The 14,368-nt window shown below is 39.0% G+C and overlaps 1 protein-coding gene and 1 long non-coding RNA gene across 5 annotated transcripts in view; one reads left to right on the top strand and one right to left on the bottom strand.

Annotated features, from left to right (window-relative positions):
• The window catches only part of LOC143886556 (monooxygenase 1-like), a 93,852-nt gene extending 87,525 nt beyond the window's left edge, over positions 1-6,327 (bottom strand). The window contains exons 1-3 of one of the 4 annotated variants that reach the window (XM_077390590.1): positions 6,122-6,316; positions 4,663-4,809; positions 3,323-3,373 (exon numbers count right to left, since the gene is read on the bottom strand). In XM_077390590.1, coding sequence (XP_077246705.1) covers positions 3,323-3,373; positions 4,663-4,809; positions 6,122-6,204 — 281 coding nt within the window. In that variant the 5' untranslated portion in view covers positions 6,205-6,316. Of the gene's footprint in view, positions 1-3,322; positions 3,374-4,662; positions 4,810-6,121 lie in introns of all 4 variants that reach the window. The other 3 variants (XM_077390589.1, XM_077390591.1, XM_077390592.1) reach the window with 3 other exon arrangements.
• A 5,651-nt stretch (positions 6,328-11,978) lies between these two features.
• Positions 11,979-14,052, top strand: LOC143886557 (uncharacterized). The gene is made up of 2 exons (XR_013253869.1): positions 11,979-12,234; positions 13,111-14,052. It is a non-coding gene; the product is annotated as an uncharacterized LOC143886557 (long non-coding RNA).
• The last annotated feature ends 316 nt before the right edge of the window (positions 14,053-14,368 follow it).

Here is a 14,368-nt window from a genome sequence, read left to right as displayed (position 1 = left end):
ATACGATTGTGTTTTCTGTGAGTGATTCATAGCCATAGCTTCAAGATCTCTAATATTCTCTCTGTGAGACTCACTCAATAGCTTGTAGTCATGACTGTCTGAAATTCTGATTGTGACAGAGGTTATTTGTAACTGAGATTCCCTAGGTGAATATGCATGTATGTTAATAGTCCGTTGTGCCATCAGCATGTGCATATTTTACAATTTATATTTCTCCAAATCATTTTGAAACTTTGAATGATTTTGGAAAAAGTCATGGAATAGAATGTAATTTTACCTTGGGTTTTGTATAACTTTTGCCTCAAAATTTCATACTTGCTAATAGAATCCAATTGTTTGTCTTACTGCTATGCTTCGAAAATTTTTGTTAATCACTAGATAGCACTCATTATAATGTCCAATGCATTTATCTGGTCTTGTGATTATGCTCTGAAATTAATTCACCTCCACATGTTTCATAATGTGTAGTGGTAGCAGTTCAATATAACTGTCTTCATGGGTATAAATTGTTTATAGGAATTGTATAAGTCAAATGTCCTTTTAAAATTCTCAGACCATTTATCATTGCAGGGGCAATGAAAGAGTTATCTAGAACCCTCCATTTTAGGAGACATGATTTGTCTCGTTAGGTAGCTCCCCTCTGGAGACAAGCCTCATTGTTTAGGGCTTCTCCTTTAGAGAGTTAACCTTGGTTTTAATAGAGAGTCTTTGACTCATTAGTCTTCTTAATGATGTTAGTAGAGAGTCTTGGACCCATTTATCTGTCGGGTAGTAGTATTAGAGAGCCTTTGGCTCATTTGTCTTCTTTAGTGGTTTTCATTAGAGAGTCTTTGACTCATTCGTCCTTTGGATGATATTGCTAGAGAGTCTTTGACTCACTCGTCCTTTAGATGGTGTTATTAGAGAGTCTTTGACTCAGTTGTCTTTAATGGTCTTGCTAGAGAGTCTTTGATTCATTTGTCTTCTTTAGTGGTTTTTATTAGAGAGTCTTTGACTCATTCGTCCTTTGGATGGTATTATTAGAAAGTCTTCGACTCATTCTTCCTTTTAGTAGTTTTATTAGAGAGTCTTTGACTCATTTGTTTTTCTTAGCGATGTTATTAGCGAGTCTTTGACTCAATTGTCCTTATTAGAGAGTCTTTGACTCATTTGTTCCCTTTAACGGTATTATTAGAGAGTCTTTGACTCCTTCATCTTTGTGGTGGTGTTATTAGAGTCTTTGGCTCATTTATCCTTTTTAGTGGTGTTATAAGAGAGTCCTTGACTCATTTGTCCTTTTAGGAGTGTTATTCAAGAGTATTTGACTCATTTATCTTCGCTTTTGGTAGTGTTTTTAGTTGGAATTTTCTCTTTAGTGTTGTTGTCGTTCTTCTTTGTTAGAGACTAGCACAATCTTATTAGAGTTTTTCTTATTTGTGATCTTAGATCATTTCCTCGTCTTTGGCGTTAGTTTACCTGGTTTAGGGGTTTCTCCTGTTAGCCCTAAGGTTTGGCCCTAGGGTTTTGCTTTGTATTTTCGCTTAGGTCTTTGACCAAAAGGGTGAAAACTCTTTACTTCAAAAACTTTTGAAAACTTTAAAAATATCAAAAATATTTGAAAAACATTAAAAAAACCTTAAATCAGCTAAACTGTTGAGTTTTAGAGCATTTAGAAAAGTTCGTTTCGAACTACGTTAGCTTGATCCTCTTCTACGAGGTACGTAGTGCAGCTAGGGATTTATATCCCAAGTCCAGCCAAACTTTTGTAAATAACTTTTTAAATCCTTTTGAATAAGCAACCTTTAAAACCTTGTTTTCAAAAGATCTTCCTCTGGAGTTAGAAGTTTCTTCTAGATATAGAGTTTTAGAGTCGGGAGTTTCTTTTGATAGGTTGTTTGATTGTTTGTTTGTTGTGTGCTTGTTTTAGAGTTAGGGGTCTGTTCGAGAGTTATAGGAGCGCCTCCGTCCGGTCAGTTGGCGATACACATCGCCGACTGATGACTAGAGTATGATGCGTTAGTCCACCCTTTGTTTTCCTTAGGAAACACAGTCTAGTTACACATAGGTTGTAGGAACCACCTGCATTAGCTTAGGGCTAATCTGCATTTAGTTAGGGCATATAGGGTGTCCAAAAATTCACAATTCACTGGAATTTAAATAATCGTACAAGAAACTTTAATAACTAGTCCGGTCTTTTAGATCGAGTCTAGGATAGAGGTCTAGGTGTCTTAGGCATCCTAGCTTAGAATAGGCGTGAAGAACTACGTTGCCTTGATTCTCGTGGAGGCGGGGATACGTAGGCTTCTTTGGATGAATACCAGACCATCCGAGGACTCGGGCTAATGTTTTAGAGTCTTAGGATTTATTGTGTTGTTATTATATGTTTTGATGTGTTTTCTTAATTTCTCGTACTGATCCTATACCTTTAGCTATAGCTTGCATGTGCTTGCACATCAGAACTTAGACACCCATTAGGCATGTCACTCATAACCTAGCTATGCTTAGGTGACACATCTTTCATTTTATTTTATGTGTAGTTATTATCTTTATCCTCAGGAAATGTATGCTTAGGTAGACGACTCCCGATGATTGTTCCCATTTCACATGATTTTTACCTAAACTTCTTTGGAGTTAATGAAAATGGCATAAGAGACCAAGTGCTTGCACTCAGACGAATTGTGGGTGCTCTTCAGACCTTCTCCATTCGTAACCAGGCACGAACCCATATATATTTCTGGTTATCCATTGCACAGAGGACTTGATTTTAGGGTTCCATGGCATATCCATGGATGGCGACTCTGAGTTTATTTTAGGTATGTCTCGGTTTCGAGCCTTGGCTCCGGATCAAGACATATTTCTTTCTTTTTATATCGCCACTCGTGCTATGCTATGAGGGTGGCATCCGTTTCGAGAGTTCCTCGGCAGAGCTCTGCCTTCACGTGGATGATCCAGAGGATGGTGTGGGGACTAGTTCCCTCACCGCTCTCGGATCGGGGTCCACATGATAAAAATGTGGTCATTCATCTCTAAGTCCAACAAATGGATGAACAAATCACCTACATTGTACAATCCCAATCCTCATTTTTAGAAAATTTTGCCTTTTATTTTTTAAACCATCCATTTTGGAGAGTATAATTTAAAGGGTTAGGATCATTTACCATGGAAGATTTTTAGTGCATGGGTCATCCACAATTAGACTCAACAAATGAATAGTGTGTAAATTGACCGAGTGGTCCAACTTATACTTTTGTTTGCCCTAAATTTTCTTAAAAGAAAAAAAATTAGGACGAGCCCATTTAATCAATTCTTAAATATTAGATGTTTCTACAAGAATAGGAATTACCCGTTCGGTATTACACGTATCGTCTTGCCATCCACCGAGATTTCTCGAAACCTGGTTATAATTAAAAAAAAGAGGGAAAATAGAAATATTTTTGTCAAAAATCGGCCCAGCATTTTAGATAGAAGCATAGCAAGCATTGAGATTATAATTTTACATTTGATCTGGTGGGCCCGCCAATCATACACAAATCATCCATGCATATAGTGGGCCCACCACTTTACACCTCGTGCTATGATAGGGTGGGGCCCAACATTTATGACCATGCCTAGCATGGGTGGGGCCCTCCATTTTACAACAGGCCATCCTATTGATGGGATGGGGCCCACCAATTCACCCCAAATGTTATTGATGAGGTGGGGTCCACCATATGTACCTAAACCTATACATGCACTGGGATGCAGCCCTTCATTTTACATCCCATGTTTTGATGCACCCATGCCTGACATAGGCACTAAATACTAGTTAGGGATTTGCCTAGGGTCCATCCCAAAAGGCATTTCGCGGGACGCCTGGCACAAGAGAGCAGCCATATAGGCTCACTTTCCAACAAATTTTGTCATTATTCATGAGGTGGCTGCTCTCTCATGCAACAGACTTGCCACGAAATGCCATTTGCGATCGACTCTAACAAATCCCTACTAGAAATCTTCTCAATAGGATGATCTTGTTGTCCATATTGTTATTTTCCATTGATTATAGGAAAATCCTAACCTAGTAGTGCATGTTTAATCCATGCTTCCTAATATAGTAATGCTTCTTTTTTTTTCCCTGTTTTCTTCTTCTCCAATTTTTGGAGATTTTTTCTGTGCTTTTAGTGTTTTTTACCTCTGTAGGGGTTTCCGTAAAATCTTGGTAACTTGGTAGTTTTGCCCAAGTTAATTACCAATTTGGTAGTTTTTGTCAAAGTATAAATGATTAAATAGCACCAACTCTAAAGCCCTGTTCGTTTAAGATTATGATCCCAAAACTGATTATGGACTACAAATTGGGCTTAATTTTTTGTCCAATAATCAGTTTTGGAGTCAAAATTGATTCTCCTTATCCAAAACAAACTGGGGCCTAACAGCTTAAGCTTTTGGTGTAATTGGTTGTTTCACATGGTATCATAGCTATGGCCTCACAGCAGGTTTTGGGTTCAAAACTCAACAATTCCTTGATATTAAAAATCCACGTGTATAACCAACCAAAAAAAAGCTGCCAACACGTAAGGGGTTGAAGTATAAATGATTAAATAACACCAACTCTAATAAATTAAGCTATTGGAATAATTGGTTGTTTCCCAGTTTTTCCTTGACAACTTAAATAGATGAATAAGTTGGAAAAAAAATGAAAAGGCGTACCCTCGTATTAGCATAGCCTTCTGGCGAAGCATTGGACCCACACCGAGTTGATCTAGTGCCCGCCACCCATTGGTCCACACGCCTATTGCTGCTCCTGTAGCCCTCAGAGACTCTGCTCTTTCTAAAACTACACTTCTCAAACCTTTCCTGTGATTTCATTTCAATGAAGATAATTTCAATACAATTTTTAGGAGGGGATGATATCCTCACTTCCTTGTTTTGATAATGCCGCTCCTCTCTTTATTTTACACATCTCTAATTATCTATTATCAGTTTTGATAACGGCACTCCTCCCTTTGTTTTATAATTCTCTAACTAACTATTATAGTTTATAATAATGAGAGGGCACGAGAGGGTGCCCTGGCAAAAAATGGAGGAAAGGACTCCCCCATTGCTGGAAGCCTGGAACGTTGCCAAAGTGCATTTGGAATTAAAATGCACTTTGGTACCGTTCAAACAATGGGAGTGGCCAGGCGCCCCTGAGTTTAGCATTCCTCTAATGAGAAATTATATGGTGGACGGCTGTGCATGCACGTGTAGCCCAAAAGTACACTGCCCGCATTATTTGGGTGATCCAAACCATTCATTTGTTGGGCCTGACCTAGGTAGGGTGTGCCCAGAAAATCTTCTCTATAGGATGGTATTTCCACTCCATTCTTTATCATCTCCCTTTGGAAAATGATATTTCCAACCTTTTCCACCTCTTGTTTGTCCGTTCCTGAAAATGACTTTATATAACGAGATTTTACTAGGGGTGCAACTCGGTCGAGTTGAGGCAAACCCGAATCCGACCTGAGCAACCGGAACCCAACCCGACAAGGTTCAACCCGACCCGACTTGAGGAACCCTTTTTGCCAACCCGAACCCAACTCGACCCGAGTTCAACCCGACCCAACCCGAGATTTTAAGCTTAAAAAATATAAAACTTATTAAAAATGTCGGGTTGAACTCGGGTCGGTTGCCCGAGCCCTCAACCCGACCTCGACCCGAACTCAACCCAAACCCGAACCCGACCTGAACTCAACCCAACCCGACTTTTTTTCGGGTTGAGCCCGCCCGAGTTGCACCCCTCTTTAAGGGTGGAAATGCACTAATTTTCAAAGAGGACAAACAAGTCCCATCAACAGATAAGATCCAAGCGCAACTAAAATAATCTTATCTTGAAATACATAGAGACCCTAAATCTGCCCGTGAAATCGCCCAAATCACCAGAAACCACCACAAAACTGCCGGAAAACTTCTCAGAGAGCAAGAAAACCGCTAGATTGGGGTCTTAATTCAAGGACCTGAGTTGGGTTTTGGTTAGTTCTTGTGTATCTCCTTGCATGATTTTGATTTAGCAATAAGAAGTAGAATACCTTCCGAAAAAAATTATTTGAAGGTATTCTTTTGGCTATTGTTTTTTTTTGATAAAAAGAGGCAAGTGTGGAGACAATAATAAACTGAAAAACAGGAGTACCTGTGAAGTGCGAGAGCGGTCGCTAGGCCACAAATTCCGCCACCGACTATTGCTATCTCGTAATCTATGTTGGAGATATTCATCTCTCTCTCTCTCTCTCTCTCTCTCTCTCTCTCTCGATCTCAAAAGTGGCTAAATACAAAGCTTCATCTTTTCAAGCCTCTTTGGATGAGAGAGAGAGAGAGGTCCCTTTCGATGCATAAAATATTGGGAAAGTAGGAGTAAAATGTAGCTATTCTTCTCTCTCTCTCTCTCACTTTTTAGGAAAAAATACCAATGGGAGACATCAAAACAAGAGAATACTATTGAAAAATTGTTAGAGAGGGACGAAATGGGGTTATCAAGTATCTAAAAGAGGGTTATCAACCCTCTAAATGGGGTTATCAAACTCTCAAAAGGGGGTTATCAACTCTCTTCAACAAATTTTCAAAAGTATGTCCCCCAATTGGCAATTCTCCTATTTTAATGTCCCCCATTGGCAACTTTTCCTACTTTTTACTATGTACTTCTTCCCCTTCCCTCATGTCTCACAAATAGCTGTGACGGAACTCAAAATATTTCCCTTTACAATTTTACTTCTTCTTTCCTTTTCTTGTTGGTGATGTCACACTTTCCTTTTCCTACAATTAAGTTGCGTCCAAACAGACCCGTTTGGTTGCTTGTGGCTGGGAGAATAGGAGAAAAATAAGTCAAAGAGAATTAGACAAGATGGGGAGAATATTAGAAGGGAGATTTGTGAGTAGTGTTTGGTTGCGCGAGGAAATTAGCGGAAAATGTAGGGTGTCATTATCAAAATATAGGTGGAAGAGAGAGAGAGAGAGAAAAAGAATAAGACAAGAATTTCTCCTAATTCCTCCAACAAATTTCTCCATTTTTATGAAAAAAGGGGAGAAGATTATTGGGGGGAACATCTCCGCCACGTAGGCGCCACCTAAGATAAAAACTAATAATGATGTCTAGAAGTTGTCTATAGTCTAAGGTGTAAATGACAACCAAACATGCTTTGGGGAGATTTCTGGGAGATCTCATGCATTTGAAACTCCTACAATCCCCCCAAAACAAGCAACCAAACAGAGCATAGAGTTTTGAGGGGATGTGGTGAGGAAGGAGAGCATGTGATAGGGTTGGAAAACAGGGAAAACAAAAAGGAAATGAAATCATCACAACCATGTTTTAATAGTTGCACGGTCCAGCTTGTCTTTTCTTTTTTAGTGTGCTTGTGAGAGCGTTTTGGGAAATGTAATAATCTTTTGACAGCTCTTTAAATACTAAAAGACAAGATGCTTTAGTGGAAATATCAAAACATGGTAGTGTTGATATCACTTCCCAAACAAAATTCTTATTTTAAACAGGATTTTTTTTTCTTCATTGACCAACCCCATCACATGCTCTCCTCACTCACCAGCCCTCTAAAATCACTCACTCATCCGTCATCTCAACCCTTTCTCTCAACTTTGGTCAACAAAGATTTCATGCTCTATAAAATCTCTCTTAGAACCCCTCTCTACCCTTCTCTCACTTTTGGGTAACAAAGATTTCATAATTTTTTTCCTTGGTTGCCAAATTTAGCCTACTTTGCTACCCTTCTACGTACTGAATTTATTCGGTCTAGCTTGGATTATTTTCTTTTTACACGTTTCTCTCCAAATATTGTTATTGTCGTCCTAGTCTATGCGGATGATAGCTGAAAATGATCTAAATTCTTTTACATCACTCGAGCAATTTCTCTATAGCCGATTCACCCAAAAGATCTTGATCCTCTCAACTATTTTTTAGGGTTAGAAGTGGCTCATTCTAAACATGATATTTTTCTTTCTCGAAGGAAATATGCTCGCGAATGTTTAGAAGATAATGACTTTCTTGGTTCTCACCCTGCTATGTTCATAGTGGAATGGAATCTTCAAATTGATTTTCCTGATAGTGTTATCTTGTTTGGCCTATCTATTAATCGCCACTTAATTGGGCTCTTAATTTTTCTTACTCTAACTTGGCCTAATATTATTTCTCTATTCAAGTTTTCCACTAGTTCATGACTACAGTGAGGCAACTGCACTCAGATGCCCTCCGTAGATCACTTCGCTACATCAAGCAATCTCCTGGTCAAGGCATTAATTCTTCTTTCCTCCTCAAGTGATGCCCAATTACATGTATTTTACTACCCTGATTAGGGAAGCTACTCATAAACACATTCCTCTATTCCATGTTATTATAACCTCTTAAATAAATTGGATAAAAACCTTCCTTTCCGAAAATCAGAGATGGTTCATGTAGATAAAAACCTTCCGGATTCTATTAAAATAGAAACACCTACGGGGATACACATCCAACTGGTGGAACATGACTAGAAACCTTCAGCCGGTAAAAATTGCAGAGATTTTAGCCATGGGACTGACAAATGTACCTTCCTTTCCAAAAATCAGAGAACTTCCAATGTGCCCCCAAGGCAAGTTTGGAAACCCAAGCTAATTCCCAAGGAGGACTCAAAAATTCAGATTGATGGAACTGGTATGTCCAAATCTGACCATAGTGAATTGGTTAAAAAAAAATATGACTGGAAAAACCAAAGACCCAAAAAGCTCTAGTCCTCCTGTCCCAATTCATGCGAACCGGTTTGGGGCATTAGATCTTAAAGACTCTGATCCCCACGCCATTGAGGAGTGCAGTAATCGTGATCAAGATTTTCAGGAAGGCAATGCCCAGACCTTGGTTCATGACTCATGGCAAAGGGTTTATAGGAAAAAAAGCAAATCATTCCCCTTAGCCTTCCTATCTCCCCCTTCGTGTGGGATCCCCTCCATCCACAAACTATCTTTTGTGAGGAGCATATTGTTAGTGATTTTGGATTTTCAAAATCTTATATTTTGCTATGTTTTAGTGTTTTTGAAAAATGTTTTCTCAATAGCGTTTGGGAAAAAGAAAATGTTTTCTTGGGAAGATTTGCTTTTTACAGAAGGATATAGAAGTGTAGTTGAAAAAATAGTACCGTACCGAATGAGAAAAAGGAAAGAGAATGGCTTATAAAGCATTACACTTCTCTACTACTTGTTTGTTTGTACATTGGGTTGAACCCATGGTTGGACCTACGGGACGGTGCAACGCACCGTTCGCACACGCGCGCCCGGCGTGGGCAATGGGCTATAGGGCGCATAGTGTCGCTTTATTGGCGCTTTTTTAGGCGCACTTTGCACTTTGGGTTGGGCTTCGACTCGAGCCTAACGGTTGGCCCAGCAGGCCCAGTACTCCAACGGTCAAGGAGTGTAGTCAAATGGGTTATGTCCCTTCCCCCAACGGTCAAGAGCCAAGGGGGTGCGATCCACACCATAGATAGTTGATCTAACGATGACGGTGTCGAAGAGAGGTTTTACTCAAACCAATAGTCACCTCTAAGATCAATCAGGACCGTTCAATATCAAATGGGTGCGATCTAACGGTCAGATTTCAAACTTCTGGAAAGGTGCCTTGTAGATGTGTTTTTCACACAGAAAAGACACCAGGTGGTCTATAAAATGTGTAGAATTCGGTCATTTCATTACATAAACGAATTGGCAATTCTAACAGACTTTAAATTCTCTTCTACATTCTTTCAAAATCCTCAAGTATTTCTACATACTATTTTTCTTTTGTTTATTGTTCTAGATATTGTTCTTCTGCAGAAACAGTATCTGAAAATTTCTCTAAGGCTTGAAATTTCAGAAAGGCATTTCGGGTTTGATTCCGCTAGTGCGAGGCGTCATCAAACATTAGTAGGGCTTCCCTACCATGCTTCATTGTATCTTGGAGGCAATTCGCGGATCCCCTTTGCACATTATTGGTGGGGGCGAATCTTGTCTCAAGGAAAGTGATATCACGCCTTGAAGCAACAGTTTTTGTTTTCTATCACAAACAGTACCCTCAAATTCATTAACACATATGAGTCTTGGTTGGCTATTGTTTTCTGTGCTTGGTAGGAATGGGATGTTCTATGTTCTGGTGCTCCCTTTTCGCTCTTCTGGCTGAAGATTTCGCTGATCCGGTTGTGCTTGTTGGTGTTTTGGGTGCCTTGGTTCGTGGAGGATCTATTTTGGACCTGGCCTTTGCATTTTGTTTTCTGGTTTTCATGCTTATTGTGTATTTTTTGGCCTTCTGTGATTGCTCTTTTGAGCTTCTCTTTTTTCTTGTTTGCTGATCTTGCGGCCCTATGTAATCCTTCCTATTTTCTCTTTAACACATCTGGTAGGGGTGTTGACTAACCCCAGCTTACCCATAAAAAATTAAAAAAAAACTCTTAAATTCTTCTCCAACTTTATAGAAGTCTAAGAAACAAAGCATAGTTTTACAATCTTCTTTTGAACATGAATATAATGCAATGGATACTACTTGTTGTGAAGTAACATTGCTTCTCCATTTACTTCAGGATGTCTAGCTTTTGCATCCTCAATCTGCACTCATGGTATGTTTTGTGACAATAAAGCTGTCCTCCACATCACAACTAACCTTATTTTTTGTGAGCACACCAAGTATGCCAAAATTGATTGCTAGTCTTATTCATACTTTTTTTTTTTTTTTTCTGAAGGGGTCTCATTCATACATCATATGCCAATACCCAACTAGTGTGATGATGTTTTATGACGTTTTTACCAAACCGTTAGGTATTTGCTTCTTTTCAAGCATTGGGTGTTTGTGACTGACCTTCATGCTCCAATTGGGGAGGGGTATTAGGAAATCCTTATCTTCTAGATATGTATTTGAATAATCATTAGTAAAGACTATGTTCTTTGACCCTGAGGTTGGAGGTTCTATCCCAGCTTACCTACCAAAAATATAGTATCTTCTCAATAATCCAATTTGTAACTTACCTTATAGATCACATAATCCTAAGAATAAGAAAACTATTGTATATTTATATATGCATATATTCCTAGTAGAGAAATCAATACACGAAAATTTAGATACGATTATCTTTTAGTTCCACACCATCACATTTGTGAACCTTTTTAGGAACATATTACTAACCTGATCAATTGGTTTGATCTTAACCATAGAAGACATTTAATTGGATGGTTAAGATCCACCAATTGGCATCCAATCTAAATCCAAGCATGATCTACTGAGCGAACGGTCTAGATGAAGCAAAAAAATGGGGCCCACTATATAAACATAAAATGAAGAAGCTTCATAACTTTGAAGTAGGGCTGCAAATGAACCGAGCCAGCTCGCGAATATGTTTGGGTTCGACTCGTTAAAAGCTCGGCTCGGGCTTGTTTGTTTACTAAACAAGCTGAACTTGAGCTTTGTATAAGCTTTTTAGGCTCGGTTCATAAATGAGCAGAGCCGAGCCAAGCTTTAAAGCTTCGATTGTGTTTGTTTTTATATATAAAATAAAAGAATGTGGTTTGTTTATCACAAATGAAGGTTTTGCCGAGTGGTTAAGGCGCTGGATTTAGAGGGGGCTTCGGTTCAAATATCACAGATGTATGTTTTTATCATTCTTGAGACGAGCTTAAGACTTAAAGAGCCCGAACCCAGCTTTCTCGAATATTTCACGAGCCGAGCCTAGCTTTTTCAAAACTAAACAAGCCGAGCCGAACACGAGCCTTCTTAAAAACTAAACGAGCCGAGCCCAAACACCCCAAAGCTCGGCTCGGCTCGGCTTGGGTCGTTTGCAGCCCTACTTTGAAGTCTGGAAGCTTCCCTTGGTCAGATTGACCAAAAAACATTTCCACAATTGCTCACTTTCTTCACATGCGTGTAGAAGTTCCCCGGTCAGAGACGTCACTTAAAAGCGACACGTGTCATCATTCCAACGTCACCGCCTATGAAAAAATCCGTGTATTTTATTTTCCTCAGATTACACCTCTCCTTCCTCGAACCCAACCAATGACTGACCTTTTTCTCTATATTTATACCCCCCCACAATCCTTTCTTCCTCCTCATCTCACTTTCCATTGCCCTTTCTCTTCTTTTGCACTGAATTCCTCTGTTAGGATTCATTGTTTAGTTGGTTTCTTGGAAAATGAATTCCATGAAAATGAATGTTCTTCTTCTAATCAGTTTCTTCTTATTGGCAATTCTGCATCTGGGTCATGGCCAAGTCATGCCTCCTTTACCGCCGGCAGAAGCTCCGACAAGCGACGGTAATACCCCCTGCTCTTCTTTATAAACTCATTTCAGCCTGATATTGGCACTACCATGTTCTTATAGTTGCACGGATTTAAATTGTCATTTCTGTTTTAATTGGCTTTTGAGAGCTTTTTGGGCAATACAATAATAACCTTTGGCAGCTGTTTAAACAAAAAAGACAACCTGAGTTAGTGCAATCATTAAAATATGGTAGTGCCAATATCAGTAGCCTTTATTTTTAGGGCTTATTAAAGTATTAATATTGGCAGTGTCTTCTCTTATTTAATTGCCTGATGAGAGCATTTTGGGAATTGTAAACAAAAACGACAACCTGAGTTAGTGCAATTATTAAAATATGGCTCTACCAACATAAGTATCCTTTATTTTTTGGGCCTATTAATATCGGCACTACCATGTTTTGATACATGCACAAAGTCACCTTGTCTTATCCTATTTAATTTCCTGATGAGAGCTTTTTGGGAATTGTAAACAAAAATGACAACCTAAGTTAGTGCAAATATTAAAATATGGTACTGCCAACATCAATAGCCTTTATTTTTTGGGCCTTTTGATATTGGCACTACCATGTTTTGATACATGCACAAAGTCACCCAGTCTTTTCTTATTTAATTGCCTGATGAGAGCTTTTGAGAATTGTTATAACTTTTCACAGCTGGTTATCAAAACATGGTAGTGCTAATATCAGTAGCCTTCTTTCTTTTTTTTGGTATGAGTTGTAGCCTTTTTTTGGGGGAACATAAATTATATGTCCTGGAAAATTAAAGAAGGGAAATGATATTTGCACCCTCTTGTGTTGATAATGCCACTCCTATGTTGCATATCTATCCCTCTTCCCTTTGACTAAATATCTCTTTTCCTTTTGTTTGCAGGCAAAACAATCGACCAAGGGATTGCTTATGTTCTTCTACTTTTAGCCCTGGCTGCTACCTATCTCTTCCATTGATTTTTCCCCCAAAACTACACAGTAGAGGATTTTTCATTTTATTGGATTCTTTTTGTGTTTCTCACATTTGTAATTTTTATTGTTTATATTAATAAATTCATCTTTCTTCCATTTTTTTTTTGTACTTCTTTGATTAAGAATTGAAAGTCAAGGATTAAACTCATGCATAGCCAGGCAAAACAATCAAGAATCCCATTGAATTCATCCTATTTTTCCACTGGGCTACTAAAGTGGCTTCATTGCTATTCCCCAATTTGGAAGATATCCATTTCGGATGAGCAAAGCCAATAGGATGTACCAAGAACTTTGTACCATGCACATCACTTAGACGGGCGGGAGTGAGAGGAGGCTTGGTAGTGATGTCCTTGAAAGGGAATGTGTGCTCATTGAAGATCACGCGGAGCGAAAAAAAGACGCGACCTGTGGTGATGTCTAGACACCTATACCCAATGGTGATTTAAGCTGCATCCAAGGAAGATACATGGAGATGAACGAAAATCTAACTTCATCCGATTGTGTGGGCATAGACAAGAGAAACATAAACACATGTATGGTCAAGCTTCTTTCCAAAGAGACATTTCCATGGAGATTAATTTTTAAGGATCCGAGAAGGGAGCTGGTTGATGAGATAAATAGCTGTGTTGAAGGCCTCAACCCAAAAACGCGTGGGCATGAGCAAGTAGTGTGAGGCCCATATCAAAAATATGCCGTGTATTCTCTCAGTGGCCTCATCCTGTTCAGGGGTATGAGGACATGACCATGATGAGAATTCCATTGTCTGCGAGTAATTTTTGAAAACGATGGCTCATGAATTCGCCCCCACTGTTAGACTGAAATTGTTTTATATTGACGGATTATATGTTTTCCACATTTTTCTTTAATTGAACAAACACATCATAAGTATGGGAGCAAAATTTTAAGGTATAAATCCATACATATTTCGTGCATTCATCGATAAAAGAAGGGAGATGATAAATTCGCACCCCTTGTAGGATTATTCGCACCCCTTTAATGTGATCGGACGTCAAAGAGCGTCAGAAAGGAGGGTAACATGAATAGACTTTAACGGAGGGTAACATGAATACACTTTAATGCTCTTTCACGTTAAATCATGTTACAAGGGTGCGAATAATCCTACAGGGGGTGTGAATTTACCATCTCCTGTAATAACTAAACCCACTTAT

Source organism: Tasmannia lanceolata, unplaced genomic scaffold (assembly GCF_043159265.1).
Source record: "Tasmannia lanceolata isolate RefF3 unplaced genomic scaffold, GAP_Taslan_0.1 ptg000011l, whole genome shotgun sequence".
Classification (NCBI taxonomy): Eukaryota; Viridiplantae; Streptophyta; class Magnoliopsida; order Canellales; family Winteraceae; genus Tasmannia; species Tasmannia lanceolata.
This window is presented reverse-complemented; position numbering and strand designations above follow the sequence as displayed.